Source organism: Equus caballus, chromosome 6 (genome assembly GCF_041296265.1).
Source record: "Equus caballus isolate H_3958 breed thoroughbred chromosome 6, TB-T2T, whole genome shotgun sequence".
Taxonomy (NCBI): domain Eukaryota; kingdom Metazoa; phylum Chordata; class Mammalia; order Perissodactyla; family Equidae; genus Equus; species Equus caballus.
The window spans coordinates 26654526-26679732 of NC_091689.1; the positions used below are offsets into that span (position 1 = coordinate 26654526).

General features: G+C 48.7%; 1 protein-coding gene across 10 annotated transcripts in view; it reads left to right on the forward strand.

Annotated features, from left to right (window-relative positions):
* The window catches only part of PPP1R7 (protein phosphatase 1 regulatory subunit 7), a 31675-nt gene extending 8666 nt beyond the window's left edge, over nt 1-23009 (forward strand). For 5 of the 10 annotated variants that reach the window (XM_023644079.2, XM_070270752.1, XM_023644080.2 and 2 more), the window contains 6 exons: nt 295-425; nt 837-999; nt 2868-2984; nt 3899-4003; nt 7700-7786; nt 22698-23009. In XM_023644079.2, coding sequence (XP_023499847.1) covers nt 295-425; nt 837-999; nt 2868-2984; nt 3899-4003; nt 7700-7786; nt 22698-22874 — 780 coding nt within the window. In that variant the 3' untranslated portion in view covers nt 22875-23009. Of the gene's footprint in view, nt 1-294; nt 426-836; nt 1000-2867; nt 2985-3898; nt 4004-7699; nt 7787-8258; nt 9480-9583; nt 9842-22697 lie in introns of those variants that run through there. The other 5 variants (XM_070270750.1, XM_070270749.1, XM_023644081.2 and 2 more) reach the window with 2 other exon arrangements.
* Nucleotides 23010-25207: the final 2198 nt, after the last annotated feature.

Genomic DNA, 25207 nt, shown 5'->3' on the forward strand with positions numbered 1-25207 from the left:
AACTCGCTTCAGTTCAATTTGTTTTTCAAAGTTGCACCCATTGAGGTTTGCTCTGCTGCGAAACAGCACACAGGCCCAATGCCTCCCTCACCAAGTAGGTCTGCTCGGTGCAGGGCCAGCCTCCCTTTGGGTGTCTGCTCATCCTCTAAGGTCAGCACCTTTTTAGAAAACAGCAGGAGAATGAAAACCACATTCTTCACCCTGGAAGGCTTGTCCTGTGTCCTGTAACACAGCTGGTACTTGCTTGTGGCCTCCCTGTTGCCTGTGTAAACTGTCCTTTTTTCTGTCCCCCAGACTCTCTGCCTCCGTCAAAATTTAATTAAATGCATTGAGAATCTGGAGGAGTTACAGAGTCTTCGAGAGTTGGATCTTTATGACAACCAAATCAAGAAGATTGAGAATCTGGAGGCACTGACAGAGTTGGAGTGAGTCATGAGACCCAAGAAGACAAAAGGGGCCTGTCTAGTCTCCCCAGAACCAACCCCCTGCCCTGGCTCTCAGCCCCTAGGAGGCCACCTCTGCCACAGGGCCTTGCCCTGCACCTGGCTCCCATAGGTGGCGTCAGCTTGTCCGCATTCCTGACCTGCAAATAAAACCTTTGACTGGACGCTTCTGGCTGCTCCACTCAGGGTTTCTGACATAATGTCTTCCCTCAACACAGTCCTGTGAACCTGGGCGGGTGTCAGGGACCCTGTAGGCTGCTCCCTGCCTCCCTGGGCGGCCGCAAGATCCTGCTCCTGGGTGGGTGGGTCCTCTGGGTGTGAATGCCGCCTCTAAGTTACATTCTGAGTTCTATGTGACCTCTGCTCATTAAAACATGTTTTGCTTGTTCCCAGAATTTTAGATATTTCTTTTAATCTGCTGAGAAACATTGAAGGAATTGACAAGCTGACACGACTGAAAAAGCTCTTCTTGGTCAACAATAAAATCAATAAAATTGAGAACATAAGCAACTTACGTCAACTGCAGATGCTGGAGCTGGGGTCCAACCGCATCCGGGTAGGTGCAGGCACACAGCCAGCAGCATGGCCTCTCAGGAAGAGGCAGCAGTGTGGACTAAATGCAGTGGGTGCAGGATGTTTGGTTGGCTGTGTTTTTCATGTGGTGTGATTTTTTTTTTCTCAAGAACAGAGAAATTTTTTTTTTTAAGAAGAAAATGCTAACTGGAGGCCTGTATTAATAAGAACGTGTGCCCAAACGCAGTGGTCTGCCCTTTCTTTTGCATGTAGATTTCATTTGCTCTCCATCCAAATCATGACCTAACTCTTTGCACAACCTCCCAGTACATCCTGCCAGAGGTGAGCTGGTCAGCCCCAGCACTCTGTTTCTGAATGTGCTGGTTGTGTCTGTGAGCCTGTCTGAGATGGAAGTGTCCCGAGCACAGCATGTTGTGGTGGTCTGATCTCCACACCAGCGGCCGTAGGAAGCAGCTCACAGCTTGCTGCTTGATTGGCCCATCCTCCCCAGACGCCTGCATCCTCTGGAACGAGCCCACGGCAGCATTAGGTCTGCCATTTACCATGTTCTGTCCAACCTCTGAGGGCGTTGGGCAGAGACTCTTGGGAAGCAGTTGGAGTTCCATAGAAGCAGATGGAGGCCTGTACCCTGCTGACTTTCAACCACTGGGAAGAGCCCTGGGAGGGGCCACAGGAGGACTGACATTGGGGGTAGAGCTGCCATCAAAGAGGGAGGGTCATCACAATAGGGATGCGGACATCCACTGGCCAGATGACCACTCGACGCCCACCTGGCACCACAGTGAAGCCATGGCACCAAGCCTAGTGCTTCTCACTGGCCTTGCTGAGCAGCTGAGAGCAGGTATTTCTGAGCACTTGCCCCTCCTTCCGGCTTTTGGAAGTTTACAGCACGCTGCGGTGAGTCTGGCTTGGCCATTGAGAGCTGGGCAGGATGCAAACCAAGGAGCGTTGGTTCTGGCACAAGGGCCTCTCGTGACAGTTGCTAGTGGTAACATGGCCACAAATAGCAAAGCAGCATATTTAAAACTAAAGAGTGGCCAGATGTTGTCATTTATCAAGTATCTCTCTATGGAATCTTCTGGGAAAAAGGTGGTTCATCACAAATTAATGCAAGTGACAGCAGTTAAGGGTGCCCTCCCCCTGAATCTTCATCCTCTTAGACACCCACCCCCCTGAGCCAAGTCCTGCTGTGATGGGCAAGACGAGATGCACTTTCTGCTGAAAATGTTAATAAGTGACGTGTTCTAAGAGAGCAGTGAGCTTGGAGGAGAAGGGGAACTGAGGTCTAGTCAGTAAGCACTCGTTAAACCGCCTGCTCTGCACAAGGCCTGTGGGGTTACAGTTGAATCGAGGGGCACAGGATCATAGCAAGGAGAGGCAAGGAGGGAGGCTCACAGAAACTGAGGGAGGGGGAGAGCCATGGGATGCGGGCACTCTGCTCCCAGGAGTCCTGAGTGGCATCCCTGGGCCAGAGCTTCCAGCATCTCTCATCTGTGAAGACCTGGGATCTTGGGAATGCATTTTAACAAGCACTGTAGAAGAGCACAATAATGTGTCCACTCAGAACCGTAGAACTGGGTGGGACTTGAGAAGTCCACTCGTCTCTGGGTCTTCAAACTGTGTTCCCTTGAACTTCAGAGCTCTGTGAAAAGTTGGCTTTGGGAGTGAGCCAAAGAGACAAGGCCTTGGACCCTCTACCTTTTCTGTTTTTTCCTTACTGTACTTTTAAGTGAGATTTCATTGGAAAAATTTTCAGAGCGGAAAAGTAACTTGCCCGACATCTCAGGGCTGAAATCCAGGTAGTTTTGTCTCCTTGCCCAGTCACCTTTCCTTTCCCTGCTGTAGCTGCTTGGCCACACAGTGCTAACTGCTGCTCTGTCCTTTTCACAGGCAATTGAAAATATCGACACATTAACCAATCTGGAAAGTTTGTTTTTGGGGAAAAACAAGATCACTAAACTTCAGAACCTGGATGCACTTACCAACCTGACAGTCCTCAGCATGCAGGTATCAGCCCGCCTGCACTTCCCATCCTGCTGAGTCCAGCTGCGGCCAGAGCTGCTAAACCCACTGTGGTTTTTATCTTTCACCGTGTCCGTGACCAGTACTTCTTTTCACCATCAGTCAGCAAAAAATGAGCCATCAAAACGTTAGATTTCACACACTTAAACATACATACACATGTCAAACTAAAATTTCGTTCGTTCAAGGTCGTGTTCCTTTTCCTAATAAAAGTCCTAGGTGGTTTTTTGCCAGAGCAGCTTCTTCAGAAGGTTGAGCCTGTTCTAAGTTCTCCCGAAGCGTCTGGCTCGATGGTGGGAGCAGTTCCTTCCGTGTCTGTACAGGGAGCAGAGCCCCTGTGTCTGGGATTGGGAAGCACCTGAGGATGCCGGGGCTTATGTCATCTTTTTTGTCAGAAGCAAATTAGTGGAATCAGACCCTCCAGGGGAAATGTGAGAGGGTGTTCTGGGGACAGGGCCTGGGTGTGGCAGGTCCCACAAAACCACTCATGCCTTCTGTAAAGTAGATATTCTGCAGATGTCTTTAAAAAAGAGGGCATTATATTTTAATTTGAGTTAAATATATACTGGAAGAAATGAGAATTTACTTTAAAGTATTCAGTGATTTTGACCTCTTTTAATTACTGTAAATTAATTGAGCTAGACCTTCCCCAAGTACATCTAAAAAAGAGTGAGTTCTTTGCATAAAAGCCTTCAAGTCTCACGCATGAATTTTAGCCCAGTACAACAGACTCAAAATGTTGATCTTCTTTTTCTCTCTACACAAGTCCCATTCTGGCATGCTTTAAATGGAGTGTCCTATTGTTAGGACTCTACAAGATAAGAAACCTCATTTCCTAAAAGCCATTTATTTCCCACCCTCTACGCTGTTCTGACAGCTCTTGGCTCTCCTTCTTGTAGAGCAACCGGCTGACCAAGATCGAGGGTCTGCAGAACCTGGTGAATCTGCGAGAGCTGTACCTCAGCCACAATGGCATTGAAGTCATCGAGGGCCTGGAGAACAATGTAAGACCTCTGTAGTCTGTCCATCTGTCTGGGGTGGTGTGGGCGCTGGGCACTGGGCAGCAGGCAGCTGGCTGACCAGCACATACCGGCCTCCGGGGCTGGTCTTAAGTAGACTCATTGCCTCTAGAGGTTTATCGTAGAGACTTTCCAATCCTGAAAACTAAGTGATCCCTCCTCAAGCTGGGAAATGCATGACATGCATGCAGTTGTCGCTGTCCCCTTGAGCAAGCACTGAGCTGCCGCTTTATGCTATGGTCAGGTCGGTGTGTACTCTCTGTGCAGGTATTGAGAGGGGCCCCTCCTTGGACAGTGTTCACTGAACGGCCACCAGCAGCACTGTAGGCATTTGGGAAGATTCAAACAAACCCCACCTGCTCCTAGACACCCCTGTGCAGCACAAGGCCAGCAGGCATCAGCAGCTGGCCCTCTCTCCCACTTCCCGGCCAGCAGCTGCCTCAGCCCCACTTCCCAGCCCGCAGGGGCCACCGACGCTTGTCTGGCTGTCCTGAATGAGTAACATGCTCCCCTGCTCTTCGGGCTCCTGCACATTCCTTCCACCTCCTCCTTCCTGCTTTTCACCAGCCCTAGCAGGACCAGGGCACCCTGCTCTCACTCAGCACAGGACAGCCTTAGGTGTGCTGAGCCCCAGGCTGCCACTGAGGCCCCTGCCCTCCTCAGCTGCCTACAGGTGAACCTGCTTTTCCTCAGTGCAGTATTCATCACAAATAAGATATTTTTTCTCATTCCATTTTGCTGGGGTTATTTTTTTCTGTTTTATTTACTTGCTGGCAAATGTAAGCAAATTGGGCAATTCTATTACTGTAAACACAGAGTTTCAATCTTTGTAGAGACTCTTTCGGCCTTTGTGCCTCAGCTCCTGGGCACCATTAGTGATGTTTGGACAGGAGAAGCACATTTTGAATTTCATTTCACCAACATCTGCATAAAATTTTGGACAAGTTAGAATTCACCTGTGATAAATTTAGTCACCTTCCTCTGCCTCAAAGTCAAATCGAGGGTTTACAAAACCAGCGTATAAACTAGGGGCTCACACAGGCAGTGCAGAATGGCAGGTCGAGGCACAGTTCTGAAAGGTGGGACTGTACAGAGGCCATGGGACCAGAGCTGGGCAGGTATGCACACAGGACGCTCAACAGAGAACAGTGGGTCCCCTGCTCCCCAGCCTCCCTGTGCAAAGGCCCTGCAGTCAGCACTGAGTATCCACCCATGAGAGGGGGGTGTCTGCAACATGGTCCAAATGAGCAGCAAGTCCCCAGGCAAATGGGAAAGAAGTGAGAATTTAGAATTTTCCCGATAGGAGTGCTGTGCTGCCAGAGGGCTGGGTTGAACACCAGATCATTCTTGGCCCTCTGAAACAAAACAGGAAAACGGCAGCTGCGGCTTTAAAGGTGATGCTGTTACTGTAGTGTTTGTCATGCAACAGACAGCCTTTCCTCTGGGATCTTTATTCAACTAGAGATCAAATATTCACCTATACTTTTTTCTAAGTTTTATCTCTTAATTTATCTGGAATTTATTTTTGCGGTGGGAGGTAAGGAAGTAAATGCAGTGTTTTCCCACATGACAAATCCAGTGTCCTGACACCACAAAGGAGCCCTGTCCCTGACACCGCAGTGTCCCCCTGCCCTGGGGTTTGCTCCCCATGTGCTGGCTCTTCCCGGGCGTCTGGCAGCGCTCCTGTGGCAGCCCCTCACTGGGGTGATGGCTGTGTTTTGGGTGTCGGAATCCCTGGGGTGCTTACTGTCCCCATCCTGTTCCACGCTTTTTTTTTAAGTAATTCTTACTGATTTGCTTTTGAATGAGCTTTCAAAATGTAGTCCAGCTCCCCAGAAAACGGGGAGACGCTGCTGAGCGTGTGACCGAATCCCTGTGCTCAGAGGTTCAAGACCGTCCTGGTGGCCAGATGCCCTAGTGCTGAGCCTTTGTGCTGGGACTGCATGAAGATCAATCCTGCTGTGAGTGTCAGACCCCTTTAGCTTTGCCCATTTCTGCGCTTGCACACCGGATGACACCAAGCACCGCAGAACGGGAGTCAGGAGCTGGACAGAGCTGTGGTCATGGACCCGGCCTGTCCCTGCCCACTGCCCACCGTGCGTCCTTGGGCTGCCCAGAGGCTCCTCTTCGGCAGAGTTCTGCTGAGTCTCTGTTTTCTCTGAAACCCCTGACCTCCTGCAGACAGGACCCTCCTGGCACACTGCAGGCACTCGGCAGTCTGAGCAGACGTGGTGGGCCCAACAGAGGCCGATTGAAGGAGCTCCTCGTCTGCATGCCCACGCCCAGCTCGCGCAGGACATGGGGCAGTCCTGTGTGGCTTCCTGAACAGTGACCCGGCCAGTGCTCATGGCTATGGGATGCTGGGTGTGAGGCGATGGGGACTGGGCCTTCAGGGAGTCAGAGCCCAGGGCCAGGGCGCTTCTGAATCAGCAGAGCTGCTCGCTGCGTGCTTTTCTGTGTGTTTGTGGTTTTTGTTTTATTTTACTGAGATATTTTTTAACTTTCCCTTAAACCTTGGGAGGGTTTGGAATCAGAATCCCAGGAATGCAGCAGGAAATGTAAGGAGAGAACCTCGATCAGAAATCAGAGAGGAAGGAAATGAACCTTTATCAGGGCTGTCAGCCAACTTCTAAGTGCAGCCCTTTGATTTCAGAAAAACTTACCAGTTGGTTTGATTAAACATACTTCAGCAGGCAATGCTAGCTTTAACAGACTGCATTTTCTCCACAATTTTACTCCTCTGTTACATCTTAAAACTCTGTGGACTTTGAAAAGGTGTTACTCAGGCTTAGCCGATGTGTATTGGGAAGTTAGTATCTGCTGGGCATTTTTAGAACAGAGGATCAGGGCGCATAAGCCAAACACGCAGTGTTGTCTCTGCATGAAAGCACGCTGCTCACCCCTCAGCGGGCACCCAGTGTGCCCCAGGCACTGTCCTCAGGAGGGCCGAGTGCCTCTGTGCGCTCCTCCATCAGCTCTCGGTTCCAGGTCGGCACCAGAGCTGCTCTCCCTCAGCGCCCAGGCTTTCCTCTCTGCCCCTTCCTCTTGGTGGCCTCTTCCTAGAAGGGCCTCCTCCAGGAGTGCAGGCTTGGGACTGACAGCACCAACCTGCCACCTCCACTTGTCCCTGGCAGTTTCTTACTTACTCCACCCAAGCCCCAGTTTCCTCATCCATAAATGAGGAAAGAAATACTGTTTTAAGGATTACTTGGTATTGTACATTTCCTTGAGATCAGCACTAAGTAAACATTGCTACGATTGTTACCCCTTCTCAAAGCCCATCTCGGATGCCCCAGGCAGCCCCTCAGCCCCCCAGAGCCCCAGGCCTCCCTCTGCTTTGAGGCACATGTTACTCTGCTTTTCTCAGAACCTGGCATCTCACTTGGGTCCTTGTGCACTGGGATCTGGGCTTGGAGTCTTCCAGAATCAGGTTCAAATCCCAGTGATGATGAGATGAGGTGGTTGTGAGGATTCTGTCCGTAAACAAAACCAGAGTCTGTCCAGGGTGGGCTACAGGAAGTGGGCAGGTGTCACTGTCCCTGTTAGATGCTCCTGTTCTATGAGGGCAGAGAGGGTGGCTCACCCCGCAGCTCTGAGCTCAGCACCTGACACTGTGTGTGTGGTCACACAATCACTGTTGAACTGAGGTAATCCTGGAAAAATTTTATTTCCTTATTTTAGAACAAACTCACGATGTTGGACGTTGCATCAAATAGAATCAAAAAGATTGAAAACATCAGCCATCTAACAGAGCTACAGGAATTCTGGGTAAGTTTACGCACTGGATTGATGACACTTCAACTAACCTGATCCTGCAGAGTCAAATGTCATGTGCATGAATGCAAGGGGCTCCGGCCCTGTGAGCCTTGGGACAGAATGGAATTGGGGTGGGCACTACTGTAGGAGTTTGGTGTGCTGTTATTCTTGGCCTTGCAGCATCGGCGTTACTGGGCAGCCTGTTAAAAACACAGCATCTCGGGCCCCACTGTGCCCAGATGCAGACCGAATCAAAGTCAGCATTTTAACAAGATCCTGGGTGATTGTGGTACGCGTGAAAGGGTGATAAGCCTGATCTGTACGTGGCGAGGCCCCAGAATTGCCATCTGACTGCAGGTTTCCAAACCCAGCCCAGGGACCAGTGCATTCAGTGCAGATATGTTGCACCACCACAGAAGGAAGTGTGGGTGGGTGTCCACAGTCAGTCATCCTGGAATTGGCCTTGTGTTTGTCTCATGGGCAGGGGTGTCGTTTTCGGGAGGAGTACTGCAGAGCCAGCAGGAGGAGAACCAGCGTGTAAGAAGTCTTAAGACTCCTCTAAAGGGGTTGCACAGTGATCACTGAGTCGAGGTCCTCAGTGTCAGAATCCCTTAGGGCATTCTCATGAGGGTGCTGCCTGTCCCCGAGCTCGTGGCCCCTGCAGGGATCATTGCACACGCTTCACCCTGTGACGCTGTGAAGTGAACGTTGTCCCCAATGCATTCACTCTGATCCAAGATTTGTGCTGAGTTAGGCGTGATTCTTCTTCATCTAGTTATGCTGCTGACCCTGCCTACGTCCCGGGTGTTTTCCTTTCCTCATCTTAAAAGAACATCCAAGTTTCCCTAGAACACAGGTGGCCTGCTGTGAAAATGTTCCTTGTCCTTTATTAATAGCACTAGGTCTTGGGTAGTATCAGGATGTGGTGCCAGAGCCTGTCTGGGAAGACCAGAACCGGAATTCAAAAATTGGTAAAGGTGTCCTCGGCTGGGGGAGACAACAAGCCACCATGTGCCCAGTGCGTCTAGTGTGCAGCCCACCCCTGAAGGAGGATGTGGTGGGTGGTAGGCTGGTTGGGTTGGAGCAAAGGGATTTGACTCTGAAGAGGCCAGGGAACCAGACAGAAGAACCAGACGACAAGAATAAGGAGTCCAGAGACAGAGGACCTGGCTGACAGGAAAGGGGCGCCTGGCAGAAAATTTAGGAAGAAAGTTTGGGAAACCAGCTGGTAATTAAGCAGTGTTTCTGAAATGTGTGATTCCTTCTGCATGCCCTGCCTAGGGACAGAGCATGGGACATGGGGTGCTGAGACCACAGGTGGGGGCCACCTGGGCACCCCGGCTATCAAGGAGGCAGGCAGGCTGGCAGTCACTGGAGGCTGGATCACACCCAACCCTGTAACACACAAAGGAATCCTGTTTCTTAGACCTCCAGACAAAGAGAGTAAAAAGAAGCAGAGTTTCCATGGTGCTTTACAGCATCCAGACCACTTTCCCTTTGGATCTGATGATCACAACAACCCTGTGAAGCAGGTGGTTGTACCCCATTTCACAGCTGAGGAATTGTGCTCCAGGAGGGGAATTGCACACTAGAAATTCTCAAACTCTGTTATCTGCTCATATCACGTGTGAGATATACTTAGCTACTACCTAGTCTCTAAGGGAGAAATGAGACACCAGTCTTAATAAATTTTTAATGACCCAAATTCTTTGTTTATTGATTTTCTGTCTATTTGTTCTACCAATTACTGAGAGAAGGATGTTGAAATCTCCCAACCATAATTGTGGATTTGTCTCTTTCTCCTTTCAGGTCCGTCAGTTTTGGGGTCTTGTATTTTGAAGGTTTTTATTAGGTGCGGATACATTTACGATTGCAGTATCTTCTTGATAAATTGTCCCTTTGTCATATGAAATGTCCCTCTTTATCTTTGTCATGAAGTCTACCTGTCTGTTATTAACACAGCCACTCCATCTGTCTCATGATTACTTTTATCGTGGGTATCTTTCTCCATCCATTTACTCTTAACCTGTGTCTGTATAATAATTAAAAAGTATTTCCTATCGACAATACATAGGTTTTGCCTTTTTAGTCCAGTCCGACAACCTCTGTCTTTTAGGAGGAGTGTTTGCTCTGCTTACATTTAATGTAATTTCATTTAATTGCATTTTGTGTCATGGTTGGGTTTAAGTCAGCCAACATGCTGTTTGTTTTTTATTTGTCCCATCTATGTTTTTTGTTCCTTTTTCTCTTTTCTCTGGTTTCTTTTTGGATTGAGAAAAAAAAATTTTTTTGGTATTTTATTTTATCTCCATTATTGACGTGTTTGCTTATACATACTCTGTTGTACTTTTTTAGCAATTACCCTACAAATTAAAAAATGTATTTTTAATTTATCACAACCTTCCTTCAAATAATATTACACCACTTCACGTATAACGTAAGACCCTTACAGGAGTATACTTCTATTCCTCTCTCCATCAGCTAATGTTATCATATGTTTTACTTTTAAATATGTTATAAACCCCATGATACACTGTTATATCAGTTATCTTTTAAAGAAATTTAGAAACAAGAAAACCCACTTATTTTACCATTTCTGGCATTCTTTATTCTTTTGTGTAGTTTCCATTTGGTATGTCCCTTCCACCTGAAGAATTTTAACATATTTTGTTCTGCAGCCTGCTATAAACCAATTCTTTCAGCTTTGATTTGTCTGAAAATATATCTTTATTTTGCCTTCATTTTTGAAGGATAATATTACAGATATACAATTCTAGTTTGACAGTTTCTTGGGGACTTTTTTAAAAGCACTTTTAAAATATTCCGTTGTGTTCTGCTTTGCATCACCTCTGGGGAGAAGTCCTCAGTCGTTCTTATCTTTGTTCCTTGTGTGTGCGTGTCTTTCCCTCTCACTGCTTTTTATCACTGTTATTTTTTGCAACTTGAATATGATGTGCTAGTGCTTAGGTTCATTGAGCCTTTTAGATCTGTGAATTTATAGTTTTCATCAAATGTGGAAAACTTTTGAAAATTACTTCCTCAAAACTTTTTTCCACTCTTCCTTGCCCCAGTTTCTTTCTGAAACTCCAATTATACATATGTTGTCCATTGGTTGGTTGGTAGATTGTTGAGGCTCTGACCACCCGCCCCCGACTTGTGTGCTTCCATTTGTATGATTTCTATTCCTGAACCTCCAAGATCATGATGTTTTCTTGTATGATATACATCTGCTGTTAAGCTCATGTAATGAATTTTTTTATTTCAGATGTTGTATTTTTCAACCCTAAAAGAACATTTGGGGTTTTCTTTGGTAGGTTCTATTTCTCTCTTCACTCTGTTCACATTTCCTTAAATCTTTCCTTCTTCACACGGTTCGTATTGTTTTATTGGATGCTCGGCATTGTGGTGTTAAATTGTTGAGTGTCTGGATTTTTGTTGCTTTCCTTTAAATTGTATAGTTGTGCATCACTTAATGATGGGGACTCATTCTGAGAAATGTGTTTTTAGGCAATTTGTCATTGTGCAAACATCAGAGAGTGTATTTACGCAAACCTAGATGGTAGAATCTACTACACACCTAGGCTATGTGATACTAATCTTGTGGGACCACTGTCATATATGCAGTCCATCGTTGACCGAAACATCATCATGCAGTGCGTGACTGTGTTGAACTTGTTGTGTGGCAGACATAAGTAAGTGCTTGATCCCTTTGAAGCTTGTTTTAAGCTTTGTTAGTGTGAGTCTGAGAAGCCTGTCCTCTAAGGCTGGGCTGCAACCCTTCTTGGGTCTGTAGTGAGCATCCTGGGGATTTAACAAGGTCTGGCGCTCTGGTTCACGAGATCACAGACGCGTCCCTTCCCTGCATGAGCTGTGGTCATTGTTCAGCTCGTAGCTCCCTGGCATTTGTTCTTTGACCAGTCTTGTAGGGTTTCACTCTGCCGTTCACAGCTTAGTTTTCAGTCCGAGATTCAAGGGGACACCCAAGGATTTCTGGAGCTTTTTCTTTTTCCTACGTAGCTCATTCCTCTCCAAAAATTCCAGCTGCCTCTGCCTCCCCAGACTACATTCACCACCTCAACTCAGTGTGGCCACCAGGCTCTGCTTGGGTTCCCCCCCGGGGTGGTCCAGAAGATATCTCCAGGCAGAAGGCCAAGAGGAGCATGGAGCTCAGCTCATTTGTGTCTCTTCTCTCAGGAATCACTGTCCTGTGTAGCCTATTGTCCACAGTATGCAAACAGTTGTTTCATATATGTTTGTCCTGTTTTCTGGTTGTTTATGACAAAACAAGCAGTCCATCACCAGTTACTCCATCATGGCTTGAAGTGGAAGGCCTATTTATTTAGTTTTATTTTTGTGTCTCTGTCACCCCTATAGACTGTAAGCCTCCTGAGGGCAGAGGCATGCCCTCACCCAGCCCCTAGAGTAGTACCTGGCACGTACTTGGTTGAGTGAGAGGCAGGAACATGGGGAAGGATGGTTGGTCAGTTGGGTGGAGGTCAGCTGTAGATAACGCTGAGAAGTGTGCTTGCACAAATATATCAGATGAAGGTTGATGTCCTTATGTTAAAAATGGCCCATGCAAAGACACCATTGGAAAACTGGGGGTGGAGCATGAACAGACGAGTCACAGAGGAAGAGGTAACAGTTGCTTGTAAATACATAAAACATTTCTCTCTCTTAATTTCTTAAAATACACTAAAACAATGAGGTGCAGTATTCCAGCTGTGAGGCTGACAGAGCCTTTTGTGGAATGCAGTGGCAGCCATCTGTGATGCACCAGGCACTCCCCTGACTGCTGGCAGGACTCTGGTGACACAGGTGTCTGTGGGGCATTCAGAGCCTCGATATTTTCACGTCTCAGGTCCTAACAAAATGATGAGAAATTCAGACAAAGATTTATGTACAAAAATATATAAATATCAGGATTCATTTTTGTACAATGGAAATAGCTTTGTTGTATTTTCTCGTGATAAAACTCTGTCTGCTCATTGTAAAAAGGAAAAAGATCAGATTACAAAAAAGACAGACAAACCTATGTCTTTTCCTTGGTTTTCTGTCTTTTGTGTCAGTTTAGAAAAGGTTGTAAACCCAAAGCTGATAAAAACATTTACCTGATTTTCTCCCAGAAATTTATGGATTTTTTTTGTTTTGTTTGTTTGTTTTTTTTGGTGAGGAAGATTGGCCCTGAGCTAACATTTGTTGCCAATCTTCCTCTTTTTTTTTTTTTCTCCCCAAAGCCCCAGTATCTAGTTGTATATCCTAATTGTGTGTCCTTCCAGTTCTTCTGTGTGGGACGCTGCCACAGCATGGCTTGATGAGCAGTGTGTGGGTCCATGCCCAGGCCCCTAACCAGCAAATCCTGGGCCTCCAAAGCAGAGTGCATGAACTTAACCACTCTGCTACCAAGCTGGCCCCTAGAACTTTATGTTTTTATTTTTCATAAATAGATCTTTTCTCCAACTTAGGGAAAAATAAATTATGATATACTCATATGATGAAATTTTATGCCACCATAAAATGAGGCCTTCAAATGATATTTGTAAAGGAAATTTAATTACAGAAAAGTCCTCATGACAGAGTATTAATGAAAAAAAGGAAGATGCAAAGTATTTTTGATGAGATCCAGTTGTTCTTAAATTCAGTGCATGTGGATGCACACCTGCACAGAAAACAAGACTAGAAGGAAATATGCAGAAACAAGAAGCCCTCATCTCTGAATTGTAAAAGTGTAGTTGATTTTTCTTTCTCTTTACACTCTTTGGTTCTTCTAAATTTGCTAAAATGAGCACGTATTTCTTTCATAATTTAAAAAAGTTTAGAAATGTATATTCTGAAAGAACAACAGGTAAAACTTACATGCAGTATTAACCCTGTTGAAATATATACGCTTGCGAAAAAGGCTGGAAGAAAATATAACAAAATAGTAACAGTGGTTTTCCTTATGTGGCAGGATTGTGCATGATTTGTACTTTTTATCCTATATTTTGCTATTAATTATACCAGTTTTTGGCAATGAACATTTTTATCAGGGGAAAGAAATGGAAAAGGCAGGTGTATTTTTGCGCGTTTTTGCATGAAGGCTCAGCTGAGACTGGGGAAGGCTGGAAGCTCCTAAAGAATGCAGCGTGGCTCCTGGGAACCCTGGTGGCCCGCAGACACCCGGGCCCTGGCATAGCCATCACGCTGCGCTCCCAGCGGGCTGCTGACGTGGGCTGTGGCAGTGGCAGCAGGGTTGGAAAGAAGGGAATTAGTTCAAGAGAAACATCAAAGGAGGATCAGCAGAAATCCGTGATCAACGGAGGGAGAGGTGACGGTCACAGCTGAGTTTCCAGCAGGGAGACCGTGAAGTCAAGTGCCACCGGCCAGATGGCTCCACAGGAAGAAGGCAGCAGCCAAGCTGGGGAGCTGTCTTGATAGCTTCCTCTTCACCCATGTTACAGCTCACGAAAATCAGCATGGACAAATTCCAAATAAGGAGTATTTAGTATCATACTGCCCAGAATAAATAAATATATATATGCGTATATACAGTGTAAACAAGAACATATGTATATTTCCTTAGTTTTCACAGAGAATCACCAGAAGGCAGTATGAATGGTTATCTGTGGGGCGTGAGGGGTTTAGATGGGCAGAGGGATAGAATGAGACTTCTCAGAATATACCTTTTTGCGTAGTTTCTGCTTTTGAAAATACTTTACACATTAAGAAAAAAATTTAACCTACAATTGAAAATGAACTGTGAAACATTGACCCTAACAGTATTTCAAATTGGTACAAAAACCACACAAAGGAAAGAAGAATTTTAAATGACTTTGAAAACAGTACTCTGACTGGATGGCCTTTGTGAGAGATATTCTAAGGACAAAAATAACTCCAAAAATGTCTTGAACTTCACTCAGTAGTTTTATTAGTGCTAATGTTGGTATTGTAAATTTGAAACTATTTCAAATGTCTTACAGGGTAAATGAATATACTAATGTGAATAGGATCCTACCTAACATTCCATGTACAAGAAAATAGATACGAATATAAAATCAAAGAGGTTAAGAAAAAGCCTGTAATGTTCAATTTGGATTTGGAGCCAGTTTTAGGCATGAAGGAGTAACGGCCATCAGTGTCACATCCCAATGTAAACTGCCATGCAACTGATAGAGTGTGTGCAGCAGCTGTTTTCAGGCTGTGAGCCTTGAGAGAAGGGAAACATGGGAGGTGAGCCACCTTCACCCTGCCTCTCTGCCAAGGGGCACTTTCCACAGAGCGGGGCCTGGCCCAGAGGGCAGGGGCAGCAGAGATTGGAGTTTCCAGCAAGGAGGTTGCCACACAGAGATGAGCCCTCGGAATCAGCCCTCGGAAGGATAACCTGCACATGTGTGGAGCAAGACTCAGCAAGGCCTGGCAGAGGACAGCTGCGGGGATGCACACCAGAGGCAGATTCCAGAAGCCAGACAGTGCTCGGAGACGCTCGCATTCCGACCTGCCAGAGTGGAGGGGCTGTGCCAAACCCCAGGTGTTCCATCGGTGCCCCGGCACAGCCTCGCGTCAGGAGCAGAGAAAGTATTCTCCCTAAGCCTGTGACCAAGCCTCCGCAGGACCAGGCAGCTCTGCCAGAACACTTTTTAAAGGAAGACAGCAAAACTCAGCCTCTCAACGATGCAGTGTCCACAGTATCCAGTAATAGAACATTGCTAGGTGTGCAAGGAAGCAGGAAAACGTGACCTCTAACAAGGAGAAAAAGCTCATAGAAACTGTGGTCGACAGTTGCTAATGTGGCCCCCACCAGCTGGGGTCACGCCCGTGTGTAAGCCCCTCCCCAGGAGTGTGCATTGGCCTTATTGACGCATTTCCAACCAACAGAATCAGCAGAAGTGATGGGATTTCACCTCCATGATGGGGTTATGAAGACTGGCTTCTGTCTCAGGGGCTCTCTTGCTCTCTCTCTCATCCCTAGGTTTATATGAAGTAACAGACTCCTCCTTTCACACCAGCAACGTACAAGATACACATCCCCTTTGTTGAAATGTCATACAGATTTTCAAAAATAAGTGATTTTGACATTCTACCAGTTGTGTATCAAATGTATCGTGAGAATTCTCCCACACCTCTGTTTTGTTTAAAATGTTATTGAGGGGGCTGACCTGGTGGTGCAGTGGTTAAGTTCATGCAGTCCACTTCGGCGGCCCAGCGTTCACAGGTTCGGATCCTGGGTGCGGACCTACATGCTGCTCCTCAAGCCATGCTGTGGTGGCATCCCACATACTAAGTGGCGTAAGATTGACACAGATGTTAGCTCAGCAACAATCTTCCTCAAGCAGAAGGAAGAAGATTGGCAACATATGTTAGCTCAGGGCCAATTTTGCTCACCAAAGAAGAAATGGTTTTTTTTGTTATGGAGTTTGGGGGAGAGTAAATGTAAATTTTTAATATAAATATCAGCCAAAAAACCATTGTAATGGGAAATACATACATCCTATGAAGTTTGAGTATTGAAAACCACAAAACAGTCTGCTGGGGAAACGTCAACCAGGGAGACATTCTGTAGCAGAATTCCAGTAGTTGATTCAGGCAAGGATCATCATTGGGTGCTGAAATCCTTGACTAGCTGGATGTTTGCGTGTGTGCCAAGTATCACCTCTTAGAGAATTTGCTAATTGCAAAGGGGAAGTATGCTCCCCAAAGTCATCAGGGGTCCCCAACTTATCCACATGATCAGACTTAATATCCCTAATAGTGGGACAGCCTGGTGCTCTGTGTCCCCCGAAGTGATCCATCTGTAAAACGTTCTTGCCAGAAATGTTTGATCTCGCTGTGCGTTGGACCTAACTTTAAGTTTACAGGAAATATAGGGGCTAGAAGAACAAGCTAAATGACACCACAAGGAAACAAGCAGATAAATCCAGAGTGAGGGGCAGTCCACAAGATGATTAACTGAATTTCATTTAACGGAAAAAATAATGTGAGAAGGAGGTGGGAAATGTTCCAGATTAGAAGAGACTAAAAATTGTATGTTCTGGGGAGATACTCTTCAAGAAAATGAGTGTCACTGGAAGGTCACAGCCCCAAACTGCGCTCCCGTACGTCCCAGCTGTGAAAACTTAGACAGAGATACATGAGGCCGTCTTTCCCTCAGTGAGTGTAACATCTCTGCCCCAGCCTAGAATGTCTGTGGAGACAACACAGTGAATGGTTTTGAGTTCCTTTTGGACAAATACAAAGATAAGAATCTCTAAAAGTTATCTGTATCAAAGACATCATTTACAGTGTACTATTGGTGGTGAGTAAAATTGTCAGTTCCACGTTTACTAAATCCTGGAGAAAACATTGGAAATGCCGTGATGTGTAAGACGAGAAGCATACAGTGTGTGACAGATACAAATAAATCTGTATGTTGAAAAAGAAGAGGAGATGGGAGCTACACCATCTCCCAGCCAGAGCCGGAAGCCTGAGTAACCACCGGTGCTGTTATGAAAAGGTCTTTAAATAGACTATACTGCAGAAAAGTCCTTTTTCTTCTGAATAATGTAATATTGCTACCTTTATTAAATGGGTGCATTTTTTGTGTGTTTTAAGGTAAAAGTGTTTGAGGCATGTGCGTTATTTTAGTGATTCTCTACTCAGCAGGCTCGTTCTGTTAACAGACCGACTGTACTCGCAGCCACGTGGATAAAAGGCTCCTCCATAGTTCTGACTGTGGACACTTTGCGTTGGCCCTGTGAGCAGCTCCAGTTGTATAAGTGTAGTGCGATAGACTCACGCCTTGCAGAATAACACCTAGGAATCTGTCCTAAAAGAGCTGTTCTCTGTTGTCCCTTCCAGTGGAAACACGCACTCAGGCTGACGGCAGAGCGCCACCCTGAGTTTCAGGTCCCTCGTGACTAAGGCTCAGGAGCAGGCTTCAGTCCCTCCACAAGAGCTGAGCTCTAAGTTTTGGAAATCTAGATTTCCCAAACAGGTGGCACTCTAGGCCCACAAGAAATTCTGTGAAAATACGGTTCCTTAAACAGGTGAGTATGGGAAACCCTGTGTTGTCTATTCCTCTCTGGGGGATTCGTAATGCCCAGTAAGTTAGTAAAGACAGTCTGGCTGTGGCAGTGGAACTGGTACCAGACTGGCCCTCTTGCCATAAACAGATGCAAAGATACGAGACAGCCCTGTTTGGGCCGTGCGCAACAGGCAGCATAATCCTGCGGCCCCTGAGAGCAGGGCAGTCTGAAAGTGAGCCCACAATTGCCCTGCTCTCTGTCTAGGAACAGTTTCCCAGGCAGAACACGGCAGTTCTGTTGAGCTGAAGGAGCAGAGATCAAAGTTTATGGCAGCTGGAATCTTTAAGACAAGGCATTGGAGAGAGGGGGTAGCTGTGCAGAGAAGGGCCCCAGAAGGCCATGTAGGGATCCCCTTATGGTCCGTGGCTGAGGGCTGGGCAGTCTGGGCACAAGACCACCCCACTCAAGGCTCACCCAATAGCTATGCTGGGGGGAGAGCAGAGCCCAAGCAGAGATCTCAGCGACACCCTTGGCGATCGGCTAGACACCAAAAAGGCCCTGCCTTAGGGGTAGGGACTGCAGGTTCAGCTGTACCTACTCCAAACCCCCCCCAACACAGCCTAAAACCTAGCTCAGAAGATCTCCAGAGGATGTAGAGTTGTGGGTTGGTTCTCACCAACTGAGAGAGGCCTGGCCTCTCTGCAGACCTGCCCTGATGAGTGTGAGACAAAGCCCGCGCTGATTGAAGGTGATCAGCCATGGCTGAGTCGCCTGTTAGAACAGAAAGCCAGCTCCTGTTCGTTCCAAAATCACTAGATAAACAAATAGGAAAATGTGATCTGTATTCAAGAAAAAGAAATCATAAGAAATCAAGCCCTAGGTTCTTGGTCACAATGTATTCCTGTCCCTGGAGGCGTGTCACGGTCTTTGTTCCTCCTCACCACTTCCAGGCTGTTCTCCCCTCCTCCTGAAGCTCTCCCACCGCACAGCCACGGGTTTGTGCACTCATTCCACTCCCATGGCCATCACCGTCTTTCTTCCTTGAAGATATCAGTACTCCGCTCACTCCCTCCAACATGCTCCTGTCCTCAGTCTTGCTGAGTTCAGTATCCACGTGGATGCTCTTCCCAATGACCTGGTGTCTGGCTTCCTTGACCTTCTCACCTTTGAGGAAGTCACAGTTACTTTCTCCACCACACCTCAGACACCCACCCCCGACCTGATCCTAAGCCTTTTTATTACCAATACATGCAGCCCCTTCCAAACAGTTTCAAGCACCCCCCTCTCCAGCCACCAGTGTGGTCCCCTCAGCTAACCCCCTCCACCTCCTCCAGCAGTTTTCTGCCCCGGGACCTGGAGCATGACCCTGCCACTCACTCACTGTCTTGCCTTCTCGTGTGCTCACCCCTTCTTCCCTTGCTTAGATCCTGGGGGCACTGTTAGCATCACTCCCTTGTCCCACCCTCCCCTCTTAGACTCACCTGAAGAACTCCACGCAGTGACATGTAACGGAAAGAACACTGAAGGTGCTGGCTGGCCCACCCCAGTGTATTCACTTAAAGCTCGTGTGAGGCCGTAGCGCTGTCCCCAGAGTCCTCCTGCATTTTCATCTGAGCCCATCCACTCTTCTCCTCCGGGTTAGTTTCCTCCACCCTCAGCGGCTGTTTCCTCGCCCCCAACTGAATTCCTCACCCCCACCCCATGCTTACAGACTCGCCTCATCTGTGCCCTCCCATCTCCGTTCAAGGACATCCCCTCAGCAGTTGCCCCATCTCTCCCCACATCTCAGTCGCTGCCTTGCTACAAAATCATTTCCGTCAGCATGCTAGCACGCTGCCATGTCTGCCATCCTGGTGGCCCGCCCTCAGCCTCAACTCCCCCCCACCCCTGCCGCTGGCTCTGCTCTCCTTTACAGCCAGCTCCTCAGAAGACCCTCTAGCCTGCCTGCCCGTTTCCTCGCCTCCGCCCTCTTTCTTAGACACTCCCACCACGCTCTCTGCCGTCGCTCATGAGTGGCATGCAGCCATCAGCCACCGTCATTCTGACTGTTGGTGCCTCGGCCACCCCCGTCTCTCACCCCGGAAATCACTCCACCAGCAGACCTACGGCTGGATTTCATCCCTTGGCTTACTCTCCTTTCCGTAGATACATTTGATCACTCTTCTTCCTGAAATACTCTCCTCCTTTAGCTTCCAGATGTCACCCTCTTGCTCTGTCCACCCCTCACCTCCAGAGCCCCCTCCCCAAGCTCTCCTCCATTTAGCTCAGTCCCAGTAAACGCTGACTGCAGCCTTCCACTTCTTCAGGTCAAAAATCTTGGAATCTTCCCTTTTTTCTCCCTTCTCTTATCTATCACATCTGGTCCAACGTCTGTCCCTTACCTTTCAAATCTAGACAGAATCCAGTGTCTCCTCACCTCCGCTGCTGCCACCTTGACACAAGCTGCCATTGTCCCTCACCTGCACCGTCAGAATAGCTTCCTCGTCCTCAGCCTGCAGAGCACTCTCCACGTGAGAGAGCCGGCCTGTTAAAACAGAACCCTCCAAGGGCTCCCATCTCACGTAGAAGTCAAAGCCCAACAGTATCGCTCTCTGCCTCCTGCCCACCCTCTCCCACCCTGCCCACTGTCGTCACCACCCCGAACCATTTTATTTCCTGCTGAATTCCCAACACCTAGAACAGAGCCACAAACGTAGCAGGTCCTCAAGCATTCGTTCAGTGAATCAATGTAGAAGAAATCGCCGTTCCAGATGCTACACCACTGTGTGAGTGTTCCAGACCCAGCCACGAGGTAACGTCAGAGAATCACTCCTGGCTGACGTAATCTCAGCATCCACGCTGGGAGGCTCCTTCACAGAGACTTAACTCTGTGCTCACTCAACGCTTGACCCTCCATAGCATTTCCCAAGTGGCCATTGATGGGTTCCTTGAACGTGGAGTTCCTCCACTTCCTTTCCGTCCCACATGTGGACCGTTCCTGTCATAACTTCTCTGTACGTAGAGTTGGAATCTGTCACCCTGTTGCCTGTGCCCGTGGTGGGTTCACAGCACAAGTGGATCCTCTCCTTCGGGAGGAGCCTCCTGACCTTTCCACTCCTGTTTGCGTGTCAGCTCTGAGACCTGGCATCTCTTAAAGCATGATGTCTAGAACAAGAGTGGTTGGAGCTGGGGGTCAGACTGGCAGGCTGTGGAGCTGGCTGGGCACCCCCTTGTTAGTGATGCATAAGCTCACAGCAGCTTTCCAAGGCTTGCCCCTCATTTAAAATCCCTGTCATCCTAAGCTCCTCTGGGTAGTGCTGTGCTGAGCCAGCTCGCCCTGGCTCCCAGAGCCAACTGTGTGCCCCTCTTCCCAGTGCCGCTGTCTGTGACATCAAGTTGGTAGCGTGAAATCAGCCACGGCGGGGTATTTGCACCACAGAAGTGGCAGACACTAGAGACCAGGGCTTTTGCGTTTCTCTGGGAGCTGGTTGCTGACCATTCGCTGGCACGCTGCTGCCTGGAGTTGTAGTGCCGGTCCCGTGTGCCTGTCCTCTGCCCTCTGGCCTTCATCCTCTGCTCCGGCAGTTGAGTGCATCTTGCGTTCACAGAGGTGGTTCTCTTGTCTGTTTTCACTCGTCCCTCTGCCATATTCTTTGGAAACTAATAGAAACCAGGGTGGCTCCTCTCTCAGAGCCTCCCGCCCTGCCCACAGCAGAGGGACCACAAGCATCCACTAGACAGACAGGTGTGGACGTCGTATGCAGACGCTGTGATGGACACGCTGAACCCTGAGTCCCTTCGTGTCCTCATCCTGACAGTGGTGTGAGAACTGAGGGAATTCTTCCTGGCTGAGGTGGGTCCAGGATGGTGAGATTTCACCTGCTTTGAGCCTACAACTCAGACTCTGAGCCCCTCCTGAAGTTTTACATCCTGGGGACATTAGCCACAGTGGAGACATTTACACCACAGAAACCGGCAATGGGGCGTCCTAGCGGAACAAGCCATAGAGGCAACATACGGGAGAGCCGTGATTTTTAGGGGGAGTGGCCCCTGATCTGCTGACCATGTTACCGTCAGAGCGCACAGTCCGGCCCTGGGAACAGTTACTGAGAATTAGTTTGTAGGAACTCTTCCTGGGGCCACGCCCAGCCAACTCTGCTTTCCTCACCAAGGTTGCTTTTCAATAGGCAGACGCTCAGAGACTCAGGGCACACAGTTTATTCTGGCGAAGATTAGAGTCACGAACTGGACGTGACCTTAAACCTCAGGCCAGCCACTGCCATGTCTGCAGCTTGTCTGGCACCCAGTCACCTGGAGCCCTCCCACACGCTGCCGGCTCCCGGTGCAGCCTGCCCAGTGCCGTCCCCCAGCTCTAGAAGGCGCTGTCCAGGAGAGCTTTCTGGGACGGTGGACAGGGGCTGCCCTCAGCCAGATGTGGCTGCTGAGCACTTGGAATGTGGCCAGTATGACCAAGGAAGTGAGTGTACCTCATTCCACTGTAGCAGATTTAGATTGGAACTGAAGCAGGCACAAGTGGCAGCGGTGGCTCCCACACTGGACAGTGCGGCCCTAGAAGTGTGGACGTGGGAGGGACCCTTGGGGACCACACGATAACATTGCCTGGAGATGAGGGCAGGGGGTTGTCATCAGCGTTGCTTCTGTTTTCTCTGCTGATTGAAATTTGGATTTGCCCCTATCGTGGTGACATGGCCAGGTCATGGGTGTAAACAGGTACATTCCCCTCAGGATGCCAATGAAAGATGGCCGGGATGTATGAGAGGCGATGGAAGGTTCCAGGGAAGGCTTCATACCAGTCACAGTTTTCTGAGTGGAGAAGACTGGAGAGCCTCTGTGGCCTCACCCAGATGTGGGCGGGGGCAGGCTCAGGCTGTTCTGTTCTAAAGCCTTTTCTAATGCGTGTGCATGTGTATGTGTATGTGTGTGTGTGTGTGTGTGTCCTCCAGATGAACGACAATCTCCTCGAGAGCTGGAGTGACCTCGACGAGCTGAAGGGAGCCAAGAACCTGGAGACGGTGTACCTGGAACGGAACCCCCTGCAGAAGGACCCCCAGTACAGGCGGAAGATCATGCTGGCCCTCCCCACCGTGCGGCAGATCGATGCCACCTTCGTCAGGTTCTGAATCCTCGCTCCTCACTGGTCCCTCTCTCCAACAGAACTGCCCGGCCATGGTTTTTTAATCCACCCGTTGCTCCTGAAATCATCACTATAGCAACAGTCACAAACCCAATGGCAATAAAAAGGCGCTGAGTGATAACTGCCATGTATGACGCCTGCTCGCCACCTTGGGATGCTGTTCCTCTCACCTCCTGCCACGCGGTGTTCCTAGTATCCATCAGCGGTCACGGTACCACACGTCACCATTTCTGGGTTTCCTCAGAGGGAGGTCACGGCCCCCACCTGAGAAGGGTGGCACAGTGGGCCTGAGAGCCTTAAAAGGCCTGTGCTCTGCCTGGGTGGGCAGTCAGGGGCCGTCCCAGCCAGCCCTCAAGGCCAAGAGCTTTTTAGTCTTTTAGACTAGTCAATGGCATTTTCTTTAAAAATTTTATGTATTAAAAAGCAGACAAATCAGTGGGTAAAGGATGACTCAGCTGTGTCCTGTGACCCTCAGAGCTCTCTTAAAGAGTGGTGGCCGTGCGCCAGGCCCCTGCTGAGTGCGGCCGGAGGTGCCCAACAGCCCTGCCAGCCCTTGGAGGCCGGCATTGCCCTCGTGGCCAGGAGGGGACGCTTCCCAGGCACACGGCTGCGTTGTGCCCGACAGAACAGAACCCCGAGTCTCTCTTCAGAGAGACTCTCCCCAGAGCGTACCTCTTGGCCACTTAGAATATCGCCTCCCATTCTGCCCGATCGTTGTGTTGGCTTGTTTCTTATAAAATTTACATCGACAGTCACCCAGGGTCTGAATTTAATGCTACAAGGACCTTATATCCTCTTGGCGTCTCAGGTTTTCCCTTCTGCAGAATGAGAACTGAATCGTGTGGTCCCCAAGGGTCCCTCCCACGTCCACACTTCTAGGGCCGCACTGTCCAGTGTGGGAGCCACCGCTGCCACTTGTGCCTGCTTCAGTTCCAATCTAAATCTGCTACAGTGGAATGGGGTACACTCACTTCCTTGGTCACACTGGCCACATTCCAAGTGCTCAGCAGCCACATCTGTCTGAGGGCAGCCCCTGTCCACCGTCCCAGAAAGCTCTCCTGGACAGCGCCTTCTAGAGCTGGGGGACGGCACTGGGCAGGCTGCACCGGGAGCCGGCAGCGTGTGGGAGGGCTCCAGGTGACTGGGTGCCAGACAAGCTGCAGACATGGCAGTGGCTGGCCTGAGGTTTAAGGTCACGTCCAGTTCGTGACTCTAATCTTCGCCAGAATAAACTGTGTGCCCTGAGTCTCTGAGCGTCTGCCTATTGAAAAGCAACCTTGGTGAGGAAAGCAGAGTTGGCTGGGCGTGGCCCCAGGAAGAGCCTCCGGAGCATGACCCTAGAGTTCTGCCCCCTGCTAGACACCCTCCGTGTCTGAGGACAAAAGAAAGACACTTAGATGCACAAGGATGCAGAATTTGGGTGCCTTTGCTGAAAAAATTATTCAGAGGAGTCCTCCACCAAACAAAAGATGAATCCAAATAAGGAAGTGAAGAAAGGGAAAGATACGATTTAGAAGCAGCAGCAGCAGGTGCTCAAACCAGCAGAATGTTGGTTTAAAAGAACACATTTGACGTGATCGTGGAGCTGTTTGCAAATGCGAAGGCAGGATTCTTGACAAGGTTCTGAATGTGCCCCTCCTAAAATAACTAGTGATCCGAACTGCGAGGTGCTTGTTCTTGCGGTCGGGGAGGGCAGAAGCAGAGGCAAGGACTGTGCAGATTTTCACCATGGTGCAGAAGAAAGGAAGCAACAGCTGATAAGTAAAGTGTGCGGGCAAATGTGAGCTTAGAGTCCCCACTAATAGAGCAGGAAAGTGTCATGACACACGCAGCCCACACATAGGAGAACACACCAGAAAGCTGCCAGCAGAGAGGACAGTGAGGAGAGAGGCTCAAGGAGCAGCAGAGGCGAAGCTCCGCGGGACCGTGTGCAGCCATCCACCCCCTGGGAACAGGGACAGGAAGGTGCCCAAGGTAGAGGGGAGACTCAGAATGGTCACAAATTGAAACCCAGCATCTATTTGGGGGTTTTTTTTGTTTGTTTTTTTTTTTTAAGGAAGATTGGCCCTGACCTAATATCTGCCACCAATCCTCCTCTTTTTTGCTGAGGAAGATTGGCCCTGAGCTAACATCTGTGCCCATCTTCGTCTACTTTGTATGTGGGCCGCCTGCCACAGCATGGCTTGACAAGCCGTGTGTAGGTCCACACCTGGGATCCAAACCGGCAAAGCCCGGGCCACCAAAGCAAAGCACCCAAACTTAACCACTGCGCCACCAGACCCATTCCCCCAGCGTCTGTTTTTTAACAGGCATTTTAAA